The sequence below is a fragment of the Chaetomium globosum genome, genomic scaffold (assembly GCF_000143365.1).
Source record: "Chaetomium globosum CBS 148.51 scaffold_6 genomic scaffold, whole genome shotgun sequence".
In the NCBI taxonomy this organism is placed as follows: Eukaryota; Fungi; Ascomycota; class Sordariomycetes; order Sordariales; family Chaetomiaceae; genus Chaetomium; species Chaetomium globosum.
Genome location: NT_165981.1, coordinates 215,600 through 229,512, shown reverse-complemented (window position 1 = coordinate 229,512; position 13,913 = coordinate 215,600). Strand labels below are relative to the sequence as shown.

The following is a 13,913-nucleotide window of genomic DNA, read 5'->3' as shown; positions in this document are numbered from 1 at the left end:
GTGGGGTGTGTTTTTTTTTAATGGAGCCAGCGGGTGGCAGAATTCTCTCACCACCTCGCCCGGTGGATCCCGGGGCGAGTGGGTGCTATGGCTCCATGGATGTCATGAATATGCGGACTGCAGGACCCTCTGACAAGACCGACGGGGATTCACAATCATTCGAGATGATGCTCGAGAGAGACGACCAATCCCCTGCCTTCACATATTTCAGACGAAAGGCAGTGAGATGATGAAATACCATCTCCACTAGCGGTGCTCCCCCGCGCCTCCCTAGTATCCACCACTTTCACAGGGGCCAGGATGGGACCCTGTTTTGTGCCGTCTCGACAAGCGCTGATTGCACGGCAAGGGGCCCCACCACCATGTGTTCCTCCGTTGTTATCGAAGGCGAACGGCTTGTAGATGGCTTCGGTCTATATAAGGGGCGGCTCCCCGGGCGCATGGTCTGTGATGTTCGCAATAGCTCAGCCCTCATCAGCTGCCGTCGCTGAGTCGGATATGCAAACACAGTTTCCTTCCTTTTTTTCGGGTTTACCTGCAAACACAAACACTAGTCATTCCTTCGATCTGACGAATATACTCCATCATGTCTCTCTCAGTCCCTCCCCAGCGGCCCTCCATGTGCCCCCGGCAGATGTCGAGCAGCAGCTTTGCTGATGCCTTCGATGATGCCCGGAGGAAGCTCGACGCCATGGGCGTGCAAGAGCCCGGTGAAGACGAAGTGCTGTCGCCATCACTGTCGTCGTCCAGCTCTGCCACCGACGTGAGCGCTACCTACTCGGTGCCGGCCGAGTCGCCCTCGCCTCTGAGCCCAGCCACGCCTACGACCGTTCCGATCACTCCCATGGTCGAGGATGTCGCCGACAACTTTGCCTTTGCTTTCGACATTGACGGCGTGCTGATCCGCGGCGGGCGGCCGATTCCCGAGGCCGTCGAGGCTATGAAGGTTCTCAACGGCGAGAATGAGTGGGGCGTCAAGGTGTAAGTCAACATCACTCCGCAATAACTCCACCGACTACTTCTAGACCAGAAGCTAACTTTGACCCCAGTCCGTACATCTTCCTTACCAACGGCGGCGGCAAGTTCGAGACGGAACGCTGCCGCGATCTCTCACAACAACTCGAGATCGATGTCTCGCCCGGTCAGTTCATCTGCGGCCACACCCCCATGAGGGAGTTCGCCGACCGGTACGGCACCGTGCTTGTGGTCGGCGGCGAGGGTGAGAAGTGCCGTGATGTGGCCGAGTCATATGGCTTCCGCGACGTCGTCACCCCTGGCGACATCCTCAAGGCCAACGCGCACACTGCCCCGTTCCGCAAGCTGACCGAAGCGGAACACGCCAACTCGCGGGACCTACTCGCCCGCCATGGCGCTGAGAAGCTCTCGGACATTGTGATCGAGGCCATCTTCGTCTTTGCCGACTCGCGCGACTGGGCGTCGGACCTGCAAATCATCCTCGACATCGCCCAGTCCAAGGGTGGCCGGCTCGAGACGCGGTCCGAGACCTTCGACGAAGGCCCGCCCATCTACTTCAGCCACAACGACGTTCTGTGGTCGGCAGCTCACGAACACGCCCGCTTGGGCATGGGCGCGCTGCGCCGCATCGTTGAAACCGTCTTCGAGGACACCACGGGTGGCAAGAAACTCAAGACGCACGCCTTCGGCAAGCCGCAGGTGTCCACTTTCGAATTTGCCACCCGCCTCTTGCAGCAGTGGCGCGCAACCCAGCACGGCCTGCGTCAGACGAAGCCGCCTGCGACGGTGTACTTTGTCGGCGACACCCCCGAGTCGGACATCCGCGGCACCAACGCCATGGACGCCATTTCCGAGAACGAGTGGTACAGCATCCTCGTCAAGACGGGCGTCTACCAGCCCGGTACCGAGCCCAAGTACAAGCCGCGCAAGCTGGTCGACACGGTGCTCGACGCCGTCAACCACGGTATCCGCCGCGAGATGTCCCGCTTGGGCTCGCGCAAGGAGGCCGGCGGTCGTATGCTGCCCCTGGATGATGCCGCCCTCAAGGCGGTCGGTGAGGGGCGCACCCCCGAGTTTGAGGTGCAGGACAACTTCCTGACCATGGCCTAAGCCCTGACCGCGGTCGAGGAAAGGCAGAGGGAGAGAGACGGAGTGCGCAAATGCTTTTTTTCACGACTTGAACGACACCGTTATTGATACCACTGCGTATTCCATTCTTTGGCTTTCCTCTTCAGCTGTATTTACTTTTTTTCTTTTCCCCTTTCTGTTCCTCCTTCGCATCACCGCATTTCTTCTGTGCGGCATTTCTTGGGTTGGGATCATGGATACACGGGCCTCATCCACACTCGTTGCTGGCATGCAACCGGACTTGGGAACTAGGCTCGAAAATGATGAACGGGCACACGCATCCGCTCGTACCTAGACACGGGCGCCGCATCGCATAGATGTTAGAGTTTGGTCATCATGAGATAGACTTGGAATCAACAACGCCAGGATGGCGAGTCAGCACATTTGAGTTTTGCGTCTGGAAGTCTTTTGTGATCTTTTAGTTGTCCGTGACTGCACAGTACAACGCTCATTGGAAGCTCTTTTGCAAGATGTGCGGTTTCCGGAAGCGCAGGTCGAGAATCATCTGGCCAAACAGCCCGTTGGCCCACGAGAACCTAGCAGTTGTTAGTTAACCTTATTAACCACACTCATATTTTCAGAACAGGCCGCGATAGCTTACCACTGCCGCGTCCACTTGGTCGCATCGTTCGAGTTGATGCTCTCATGGATCAACCCCAGCCCGTCGGTCGACGCCACCAACTCCCTCAACGCCACCTCGATCTCCTCATCATCCTCTGACGTCAGAATCCTCACCACACTCGCCATCGGCCACGCCATCCCCGGCCCGGCATGCGGACCGCCAATCGCATTGATCACCTTACCCGCCATGAAATATGGATTCCCCTCCGCGCTCAACAACCTCTTCCTTGTGCGCTGATACACGGGATCAATACTCCCCAGGTATCCAAACACCGGCGCCGCCAACAACGACGGCACATTCGCATCATCCATAATCGCCGCCGACCCATACCCATCCACCTCATAAGCATAAACCGTCTCCGTCTCCGTCCCATTCCCCCCCAGCACCGGCACAGTCACCACCCCATACCTCACAATCGCCGCCCTCACCTCGGCCGAAAAACCCGCCATCTCCTTCGCCAACCCCTCCGGCACCTCCACCTCCCCATCCTCCTCCAGCGCCGAAACAATCAATCCCGCCCCCGCCAGCGCCCTCGCAAACAGCATATTCGCCGGCACCAAAAACGGATACGTCGTCGCATCATCGCTCGGCCGAAACGCACTCCGCACCATCCCCGTCCGCCTCACGGGCGCGCCCACCCCATCGTTGAGCAACGTCTCGGTCGCGCGCGTGGTCAGCCGCGTGAAGCTGTAAGGTGGGGGGAGGACCTCGCCCGCCGGGCCGTACGTGCCGGCAGTCATGGATTTCGTGGTGTCGAGCAGGGTGCGGATGGCGCGCAGCCAGGCGAAGCGGGCGAAGAAGCCCGCGTCGTGCGTCGCTTCGTAGTAGGACGCGCTGAGCTGCAGGAAGGCGGCCAGGCTGTCGAGCTCGTACTTGCATTCGAAGACTTGGGTCGGGTCGTAGGCGGGGTGGACGGCGTCGGAGGAGGCGGCGGGGTTGGAAGGTGGGGGGATGCCGCTTTCCGGGGGCGGTTGGAAAGGCGTTGCAGAAGGGGGCGCTGAGGATCTGGCGGGCTTGCAGGTTGATGACGCCGCGGTAGAGGCTGGCGATGGAGGTGGGGTCGTTGGGGGCGGCGTCCGGCTCAAGGAGCGGGAGGTAGGATTGCAGTTGGTTGGCGCTGTCGCGGAGCCACATGGCGTCGATGTCGCCGGTGATGAGGAAGGCGAGTTCCTCGTCGGGGTTGTCGGCGGCGTGGCCGCGCCAGCGGACGGTGGTGTCGAGGGTGTTGGGGTAGGTGTTCTCGAAGAGGCGGTAGAGGTCCGGGTCCGAGATGACCTCGGTCATGTTGGCGAGGAGGGTCTCGACGGTGGTCGAGTTGAAGGTCCGGCAGTCGGCTGCAGGGCGCATCGAGGAGAGGGCATGCTTGCCCGAGGAGAAGGGCTCGTGGCGAGATTTGGAGTAGTCGGAGTAGTCGGGGCACGATTGTGCGGCTACCGAAGGGAGGAGTCCCGCGAGGAGGACGCGAGCCCGCGTTGTTTTCATCGTGGCCGGGCTCAATGTAGTGTAGCCTGTCTGCTACAATGCTCTGTTACAATTCGTAACACAGGATTGAATCTGGATAACTACTTTTTCGTATCCAGATAGAACAATGGCCTTGAGAAACGAGGGCCGGGGCTCGAGACATGCCTCCGCATTATATGGGTTCGGGGTTTGGGCGTCATTGGCCTTGCATCCAGGGATGGATGATCGGCGGTGACACGGGCATCGTCATTTTGTTTGGATGACGATCCCTGAGTGTAACCAAACAGATGAATGCGGGGCTGCACTGGTCACGGACCGTTCCGAGTGTGGAAGACTCGGTAGTCTTGTACCCCGATCGATTTCTTCCGGTAGACGGCTTAAAAGTTAAATACATAGTTGGCGTGATATATCACTATCCGCGCATGAACGTGGCACTCGAAACATCCCGGGCATAGATTGCCGAGCCTCACTTTCAGGGGCCTCATCCTGGTGGGTCTACGAGTCCGATGCCGAGCTCCAGCTGACCTGAATCTTTTGCAATGATTCAGTAGTGCATCGACCTATCAGCCGCTGGGTTACTTCATTCGCTTGAAAGCTGTGGCCGCACTGTTTTTTCTGGCCAGTGGGCGCCGGCCAAGAGGTAAAAGGGGTGTGATCTGCATTGCGGATAACTTGGGGAATCAAAAGATTTGTTTCTTTGGCACCGCGTTGTCGTTAAGGGGCGTTGAGATTCCTAGTTGCCTAGACACTGGTGTTCCAACTGATTGGTAATACATATACTTGGTTTATTTTGTGATGATAGCGCAAATGTAGTTGAAGCTGATGTATGAAAAGCCCTCTTGGATGATGACCTCCCACACACGGATTTCTTGGGTTTTGGGACCCAAAACTGAAGCTGAAAGTTCCCAGTGATGAATTACAAGGATTACAATATCTTTTGCTTAAGAGCGTTTGAATTGAGTCTTGGTCTCTCCCGTTAGACTCGGAGTAGGCCGCGCATGCGGCTGATAATATCCGTCTCGTGACTCGTCAGATGAGAAGCTAGGTCAAGTGAGACCTATACCAGTCCCAGTCAGATAACACCTATGCGAATATAGCACTTAGAGCAAGTGCCACCGGTGCTAGAAAACAACATGGTAGATACGTTGTTGGTTACCCCTGAGCGCCTGAGGGACCCATAGTTTAGGCCGAGATTATGCAAGTCAACACAAAAACGGAAAACCACAACCACGAATCTGTTGGCCATATTGCCAGGGAACCCACTTCTTACTCTAGTCCAACAACCTCCGACAATACACCCAAGACACCAACCTACCCTTCTCACTTCACAACTTCACCGCCAAGCAGACAGCAAGCTCCCACGCCCCACGATGACCCCGCTCCTTAACACCTTCTCCACCACAATCCGATCATAGCCTGATTAGCACAGGGGTAATGCGTTGCACTCGTACCGCCTAGAGATGCAAAGATCACTGGTTCGATTCCAGTATCAGGCAGGCTAAACCTGATACCAACTCCCTGGACAACTTAGTTGTCTGCTCTTTTTGTTCATTTTTGCCTCATCATGTGGCACCGGGGGAGAGGCGTGAGTGCTGGCTGTGCTTGATATTAGTAAGGGGGACCACGGCGGCCCAAGACCAAGAAGGCGCCTAACACCAAAACACCATCCCACAAACACCAGAATGAACCATCAAATCGATCCGAAGAGTGATGTATTTCCTTTCTACATCGCCGGGCCGACCACCTGCACCATCCACAGCTTCGCAACCACTTCCCACGCACCACACCCTTCCAACCAATCAAGTTGCCCCTTCCGATCTGGCCTGCCCCTGTGCCCTTTGCCCGCCTGACGCTGTCGCGCCACGGCACAACCTTGCCGAGCCCGGTGTGTTGGCTGAAAGTGCCCAAGAGCCTCGACAACAATGTCCGAATCGTGTTTCCGCGCCGAGGGGGGTATCTCTGAAAGTTGCTCGTTTCCAAATAGCGTCTAGGTATGGAGGCGATGGAAAAATGAAACAAAGCGGGAGGGAAAAAGATGAGAAAAGAGAGGGAAGAAAAATGCCTCAAGATGCAACCGAAATCATGCTCGGATTGCACTTATCCTGACCAAAACAATCGTTATCGAAGAGAAAGTGCTTGCCAAGGAGGAGATGTGAGGGTTTGTTTTCCATTTCATCGTGTTGTCCAGACAAGAGTAAACCATGAACCCAATCGTGAGACGAGCCGGAACCGAGAACGCCGTTGGAAGAAACCCGATGTCGTATCGTCCTGATCCCGTGTCCAGAGTGGGAATAGACCAAGGAGAGGGTATGTGGACCGGAAGCCGTGTATTGCCGAAGAAAATAAATCCGAACTTGACCAACTCCCCGATGTGTGGCAGCCCAAGGCCGGCTTAGGAAACCGGCGCGAGAGGGGCAACAGGCTGGGGCATGACCGGAGCGCCGGCCATCTCGACCTCGGGCTGCATCTCGCCGATGGGGCCGGCCTTGTTGGCGCAGTCGCGCGAGATGTGGCCGGCCTCGCCGCACTGGTAGCAAGTCTTGCCGGCGGTGTTGAGTGGGCCGCCGTTGGGGGCGGTGCAGTCACGAGAGATGTGGCCGAGCTTGCCGCAGGCATAGCACTTCATCGCCTGCGCCTGGCAGTCGCGAGCAAAGTGGTTCGGGCCGCCGCACTTGTAGCATGTTGCCGGACGGGGTCCGCCGACGAATCCGCCCCGCACGGGAGCAAAGCCGCCGCGGGGGACCATGCCGCCTCGACCAGCCCCGGGGACAGGGGGGTTAGGGCAGTTGCGCTGCGAACGTCAGTACCCAATCAGATGATCGTGTCGGTATGGGGAAAACGCACAGCCAGATGGCCAATAGAATCGCAGTTGTAGCACCGGTTGCCGGCGCCGGCGCCGCTCAGACGGAGCGTAGGGCACTCGGCCTGGACGTGTCCGAGACCCTGGCAGTGGTAGCACTGCTTCGCTTTGGTGGTGCGGGGCATCGGGCACTCGTTCGACTCGTGGTTTGGCTGCTTGCCTGCGCTTGACGTTAGCGCATGCACCTACTGACCAAGGAGCGGCCGCGGCAGAGGGAAGACATACAGTTGTAGCAGAGCCGATGCGGCGAGGCGCAGGCCTCGGCATGGTGGCCAAGCTCACCGCACTTGTAGCACGCCCGACGAGAAACTGACGACATATTGACTGATAGGGGCCTGCAGGCGCGTTAGCAAGCTATCCCGGGTTGGCCACCCGATCTCCCTCCGTCATGTTTGTCCGCTGACACGTTTGCAAGCGCGGGTTGTTGTCTTTGTTGTTATTGTGTGCGCCGCCACCCAGTACCCGCGACGTAGGGTCCCTGGTGAACGACTTGATCGTGGCCATGGTTCTGGCGGCAGGTGTTCTGTTGGCTTCGGATATTCGCCTTAGGTGATTGCTCGGTTTGGTGATACAGAAGGCTTCCGTGATTGCGCCGCATGCGAGGCAGGTTCCAGGTTCCAGGTTCCGCAGCGTCGGGACAGGATTGTGCGACCCGACGTCCGGCCGCCTCCCTGGAGAGGAAATGACGTCTCGCGTAAACGGCCAGTCCCAAACCCGTTTCGACCACGCGCCATCACGTTGTTGGAACGGGAGAATATAGAGAGCGGTCCGGAGGGAGACAGAAACCGTTGTGATCAGTGTGTTGTTGTCCGAAGCCATGGCGTCCCATAATGCGCGCATCTGACCCTGTTTTCTGTACTTCGGAATGCCTCCGCCGTCATCCCATATGTGGCCATGTATGTTGGCCCTGCAAACCCAAGCCTCTCACTAGTGGATCGATGTGTGCGTATGCAAACGTGTCTTTTTTTTTTTTTTCTCAGACGGAGGGAGTCGTGATGCTAAAGGTAGTAAGAGCGCATCGAGAATGGGTACTGACCTCTGCGAAAAAATAAAAGCCAAAAGGAACCTTTCCCACAAAACTGATGATGACTTGGACCGACAACCGCAGCTTCAACCTTTCTTCCTTTCCGACTTCGTATCCGACTACCTCCAACAACACCCAAAAGATGATTTTGCTTGTTCGTTTCAGAGGACACTGGTGTGAGGAGGGAGGAGAAGGAGAGAGGGAGACGGAATAAGCGGGACAATGAGGAAAGACGGGCAACAGCAGCAGTCAGGGCAAGGGAGGGATAGCGCAGCTTCCGTGCTGGCATTCCGCACGGGCAAGAGTGAAAAGCCGGAAACGAGTGACTGGCGAGTGACTTGCCATACCGGGGGAATGAGGAGCAGGCAGCGAGCCTTAGGCGGGGAATGCGCCTGGATATGTTGCTTGGCGCCACATCTCGGGCGAAAGCGAAGTACCTCTAAAGTATCTCAGCCGAGGGGCGGCGACGGCGGCTTTCAATTTTCGGGCCAACGTGGAGCGCTGATGACGGTCCTTGCTTCCTAGCGCTCACCATAAGCAGCCGCACATCTGGCTTCCTGGCCAGCTGCCAGAGTGGGTGGTGCGCGGGTGCGCGGACACGGCGGGTGAGCAGGTCTCCCCCGCTGCAGCTCCCGGGGACGGGTTCGAGTCTCAGCTCCAGGGCACGCTAAGGGCTAAAATTCTTGGTCCTTGGCGTGCCTTCTGGTCCACCACAACCACCCCCACATCCAGTTACAGCTTCCAATTCGCGAAGGAGTTCCTGAAGCGGAGGACAACTGCGCTGCGACTGGCCCCACCCCTGACTCGTTCCAATCTGGATTGATCGCACACTGCAAACGGCACCTGCCTTGCCTCCTTGATTCCTGGGCCCCGTTCCATCCACATCCTTCCCTTCTTAGCTCTCGGTCGGGGCGAAGTCGGCATGAGGAAATAAGGTCATCACCCGCATTTGCGCCCGCGCCTGCGCACACGGGCACATTTGTCTGCCGGGCTCAGGCTGTGGGGATGTCTCGGAGAACGGCTGTCGCCAGCGCCCTGCCCCGGTCCGAGACGTCGTCGAATTTTGGTTTCGGGTCTCACCGAACACGACTGCCGTTGTTTGCTGTGGATCCATGGCGGGGCGCCGTTTCGACTTCTCTCGTTTGCTATCTTCGGACGAAGTGATAAAAAAGTACTGCTCTCTGGCCATGTTCAAAACAGACCGAAAAGAGAAGCAAGCAGCCCGTTCGCCCGGCATTGTTTGTTTCGGCGGCACAGTCTGCACCCAAGTGGAGAGGTACCTCGCCCAGGGCGCTGGGTTTGCGGTCCGGAGGCTGCATGAAGTCTCTGGGCTGTGTGTGGTTCTGTGGCAGGTCCCGTGGGTTCATGTATGCTGGGCTTGAACCCCGCTGCATCACAATCCCTGCGGCCACGACCCCCCTCACTCTACCCAATCATGCCCAACCGACCGCGCCGCAGTCATCAACGCCAACTTAACCCGTCCAGGCAGGAAACACGAGGCAACACGGTCCGGAACACCTAAACGGGCACGTTAAGGGTGATCTCGCATCCACAAAGGGTTGGTCCCGCGCGTCGGGACATGCACGATGGCTTTGGAACTCCTCTTGCGGCTGGGCGACTGGACGACTGGACGACTGGACGACTGGACCTGTCAGCTGGCAGCTGGAGCGTGCATTTGTTATTTACCCAAGATGACCTGAGGGGCGCTTCGACGGGTCGGCCGAATTCAGGGTAACCCTGCAACAGCACCGGGTTTGCTTCGGCGTGCTCCGGAACTCGGCGGCCGGGCCTTCCATTGATCCCGGCCAATTGCCGACTCCCCGTCCTCGATCATCGGAAGGGTCCCGAACAATGACCACAATGGCGACAATGAACAAGAATAACAATGGGTGGCCACCACTTGCGATTACAATTACGCAATTACGTACGCCGGGTACGCTTCTGGCGATGATAACCCACACGCTAAATCCCGCTGTGCGCTGAAAATGCGCATGTGCCCCCTTCCTGGCCATCCTTGCCTGTTTGATCCCGAAACCCCGGTTCCGTGTTCAGTATCGATGCTCAAAACCACGATCCCAGCATGCCGTTCTGAGACGGATGCGGCACCGGCGGAGCATTCGCCCGCGGTGCCATAGACCTCGGCCGGGCCTCGACCACGTAGCTCACGCCATCATCTGAGGAATACGACGGCGGGCGAGGAACAGGCGCGCGCCCACTGCTCTGTGAGCTCATCGAACTCACCGTGGGGTCTGTGCTCCCCGTCCCGGAGCCATTCGAACTAAGATCGGACACCTCTTCGGCTGCCGCCGGGTGTTGGTTGCGCATCCAGTAGAGGCGGTTGGGATCAACCCTCTGTCGTGACGGTCAGTACAGCTCGGGTACCTCAGTGGTGTCAGCCTGGGAGTAAGCACATACCACGCTCTCTCTCCAGACGCCGTATGCCGGTGGCCCAGTCTTGGTGGCTTCGCTCTGGATGCCTGCCACCTCCTCGTCCCTGGCCAGCACCACGGGGATGGGCTCGCGCGGGACCGTGTAGCCCCCAGCGCCCACCATCTCCGGCGCGGCTTGCCCGCGCTCTACCATTTGTGCCCGTTTGCGCGCCTTGGCCACCAGCATGCAGAGGCGGATAAGGCTGTGGCAAAAGAAGATAGTGACGAACAGTAGGACGATGATCATCAGGATGGTGAACTCGTTGCTGTTGACGTTCTTGGTGAGCGACAGCGCGAGGTCTGCGCAGTCAGCATCCGTTCTTCAGGGGGCAGGTAGGGTAAATTCTCCGAGGCACACTTACAGATGGACTTAGTCAGAGCGAGAAACATGCCCGACACAAAACACCGCAGGATCTGCGACCGTACCCGCCGCGACTTGATCCAAGGAAAACAAAAGAGGAAGTGCTTCGGCGGCGGCCCCTTTCTCGTCCTACTGCTCCGCGACGACGAGGACGACGGCGACGACCTCGAGGACGACCCTTCCGACCGCGACGACCCCTCCGCCCCGCGCCTCCTCTCCCTCCTCTCCCTGCGCTCCCGCCTCTCACTCCGACTCTCCCCCTCCCTCGACCGATGACTCCGCGACCGGCCACTCCCTTCCGACGACCCCTCCCCATGCCTCCGCCTCCTCCGCCTCCTCCTCTCCCGATGCTCCCCTCCCTCACCCGACCGCCCCTCCCTCGCCGACCTCGACGACCCATGCCTCCGCGCACGCACCACCGCCGGCTCCGGCGCCGCCACACCCCCCGCTTCCGCCCCATCCCCACCCCCCACTGCCGCTGCCGCTGCTGCTCCACCCGTCCCCGGCCGCGTCGGCGGGCCGTTGGACCCCTGCGTCCACGTGCGCTCCAGCTCGGGCAGGTGCAGCTCGCGTGCCGGGGAGGTGCAGGTCGCGCGCGCCGAGGCGGAATTCAGGACTTTTGGGACTTTGGGTATTCCTCCTCTTTCTTCCTGAGGAGGAGTTGCCGTCGTCGTCGTAGTTCGCCGGTGGTGGGCGGTTTGTTGTCGTGGTGCTGGTTGTAGTTTGCGGGTGGTTTATAATCCAAGCACGGTGTCGGGTCGCGCCCGCCGCAAGGCCCGTCGGCCCCGAGTTAATTGGCTGCCTGGTGGGGCCGAATGCCGAAAAAGGGCGTCCGTATCTCGTTGTTGGGGGGGGTCTGTTGTTGTTGTTGTTGTGGCTGGTGGGCGGAGGACGCCGTGCTGAAGAAGGAGGGGATGGCTGGGCGGAAACGGTGCAGGAAGCGTGATGAGGGGGTGGCGCGTGTGCGCTCGGCCATCTCACGTGTCGCGGCGGCCGCGGCCGGGGAGGTGGTCTGGGTGTTGTTGGCTTCGAGGTCGTCGGAGGGGTGCAGGACGATGTTGATGTTGGGGGTTGTGCGGGTGGTGGTGTCCTGGGATGATGGGACGACGCGCGGGGAGAGCGGGGCCCGGTCGTCGTAGGGGTCGTCGTTGTTGTTGGTTGCCCCCGTCGCCGTGGGGCGGTTGAAAGAAGTTGAAGCGGTTCATCTTTTAGGTGGTATTGTTGTTGTTCGGTAAGTCAGGTGGCTTCTGATGTTGCTATGCCGGAAAGAGTGCGGGCATGCTGCGTTCGATGCTGTTGAGTACCGCGTGGGACTGCACCTCGTCTTTTTCCTGCGGTTCAGCCGAGTCTGTCCCGTGACTCTGGTCGATGATGAATTCCAGCTTCGATCTCGTTGGGTTGTTATGCCCGTCTGATCCAAAGCGCGAGCCGAGTAGCGACGGTGGCCGAGTTGGTTCTTTTAGGCCTTAAAGAAACGGCCGATCAAGAGAAGGGAGGTGTCGAAGAAAATACGGCTGCTAGAAAAGCGAATGCGCGTGCTGGGTATCATAAACTCCTTCAGCTTCGTCGTGGTATCAAACCAGTGGAAAAAGCAGAAACACCGTCCAATAATTACGGGCTCCCAGAGCCTTGTTTTGCAGAATTGAAGAAAACTGAACGGCAAAGTTCAAGAGTAGAATAGCAAAGGGCGATGGACGGCTGAACCAAACCGCCCCGTCTTGTATGCCAACGGAGGGACGAGGGAGGTCGTTGATTTGGAGAAGGATGACCAGAGCAACGAACAGCTGCTCGCGGTGGTTCCGGTGCTAATGCAGGTTCCCACAACCGTCAACAAGAAAAGAGTGACTAAAAGCCAGGAAGAAGATATCGAGCTGGGAATCGAGGCGAACGAAAGTGACCCATAGGCGGGCACAGCGCCGTGCTATGTTTCGGCGTATGCGGGTGATCGTGCCCAATCGCCTTCGCGGGGAGTCGACTGGCTGAGGATGTTCCAAGTCTACACTAGCCCTGGCAAGGGAGCACAGATCAGAGGTGAGGGAGAAGAAGTGAAGTGTCGGCAGGGCAGCCGAGGCTACGGCAGGCCGCCCACCGATTTGAGTCGACGAGAGGGGGTTGATGGTGAGACTCGGGATGCAGGGGCTTGAAGCCACACGTTAGTGCAAGCCACTGGCCGCTTTTCCTTTTGGTGGGTGGGTTGAAGCACGCTTAGGCTTCTTGGAGTGCTTCAATGTGTGGTCCTGTCAATCAGTCTTGGTCCAGGGCAAAGAATGCCACGCCGCTTCCGCCCCTGCATCGCGGAAGAGGGTGCCGCGTCTCAACGTCCGTTCCTGTCCCGGACAATTCGATCACACAACACACAACCAGGACGACAAGCAAGAGAATATCTTTCCCCCCATAATTGCTCTTTTTCCTCTCGTTCCTGTCCACCTCATCCACTCGTTTAACAAGCCGACGTCGTCCCTGCATCCAGTCCAGTCCAGCCCAACCAGTCGTTCTCAACCTCCCACCGCCCTCATCCCGACGATTCGTCGACAGGGTGCAGCTGAGATCTTGAGATGCAGGAACCCCTGACCGGCAGAAGAGGGCGGCTGCACCCGAATCATTGGCTCACACGAAACGATTGCATGAAGTCAGGGTGGGGCTCCGACCACGTTTCAGGTGCCCCCTGAACCTTTTACAAGCCCGTCTTGTTTCTCCGTGCTTCAGGCTGCACACAGAAGCTTGGGTGACAGCGAATTAGATAACGGGTCACTCTCGACCACGACATGAAAACGACTTTTTCGGAGAGACAATGCGAGGGCAAAACTGGAATATTTATCCGTCCAGAGTAAATTTCCCGGACTTTCTGAGTCATTAGAATTATGTGTTGTCTTGGGCAGTTGCGGACAGCAAGCGAATCTCTTTCGCGAGGTCGATCATCCAGACTAGGTCAGACTCTGTTGGAATCTCGTTGAGATTGGGTATCATGTCCGTAACTTTCCTACCACACCCCTGTTTTTTTACTCTGCTTCGTGGCGCTGCAGGAGGAAGTTGATCCCGTGACTCGCGCTCAT

At 58.3% G+C, this 13,913-nt stretch overlaps 4 protein-coding genes and 1 non-coding gene across 5 annotated transcripts; 2 read left to right on the top strand and 3 right to left on the bottom strand.

The window, feature by feature from the left end:
* Positions 1 to 586: 586 nt before the first annotated feature.
* Positions 587 to 2,085, top strand: CHGG_08410 (uncharacterized protein; the record flags this gene model as incomplete). Its single annotated transcript, XM_001226336.1, has 2 exons — positions 587 to 981; positions 1,050 to 2,085. The coding sequence occupies 2 exons, from the start codon at positions 587 to 589 to the stop codon at positions 2,083 to 2,085; spliced, it is 1,431 nt and encodes a 476-aa protein (XP_001226337.1).
* Positions 2,086 to 2,551: 466 nt separating this feature from the next.
* Positions 2,552 to 4,207, bottom strand: CHGG_08409 (uncharacterized protein; the record flags this gene model as incomplete). Its single annotated transcript, XM_001226335.1, has 3 exons — positions 2,552 to 2,639; positions 2,705 to 3,564; positions 3,755 to 4,207. The coding sequence occupies 3 exons, from the start codon at positions 4,205 to 4,207 to the stop codon at positions 2,552 to 2,554; spliced, it is 1,401 nt and encodes a 466-aa protein (XP_001226336.1).
* Positions 4,208 to 5,600: 1,393 nt separating this feature from the next.
* Positions 5,601 to 5,682, top strand: CHGG_11413. The gene has a single exon. It is a non-coding gene; the product is annotated as a tRNA-Thr (tRNA).
* An 896-nt stretch (positions 5,683 to 6,578) lies between these two features.
* On the bottom strand, positions 6,579 to 7,365 carry CHGG_08408 (uncharacterized protein; the record flags this gene model as incomplete). Its single annotated transcript, XM_001226334.1, has 3 exons — positions 6,579 to 6,977; positions 7,031 to 7,206; positions 7,272 to 7,365. The coding sequence occupies 3 exons, from the start codon at positions 7,363 to 7,365 to the stop codon at positions 6,579 to 6,581; spliced, it is 669 nt and encodes a 222-aa protein (XP_001226335.1).
* A 2,766-nt stretch (positions 7,366 to 10,131) lies between these two features.
* CHGG_08407 (uncharacterized protein) lies at positions 10,132 to 12,065 on the bottom strand (the record flags this gene model as incomplete). Its single annotated transcript, XM_001226333.1, has 4 exons — positions 10,132 to 10,422; positions 10,486 to 10,819; positions 11,225 to 11,572; positions 11,842 to 12,065. The coding sequence occupies 4 exons, from the start codon at positions 12,063 to 12,065 to the stop codon at positions 10,132 to 10,134; spliced, it is 1,197 nt and encodes a 398-aa protein (XP_001226334.1).
* Positions 12,066 to 13,913: the final 1,848 nt, after the last annotated feature.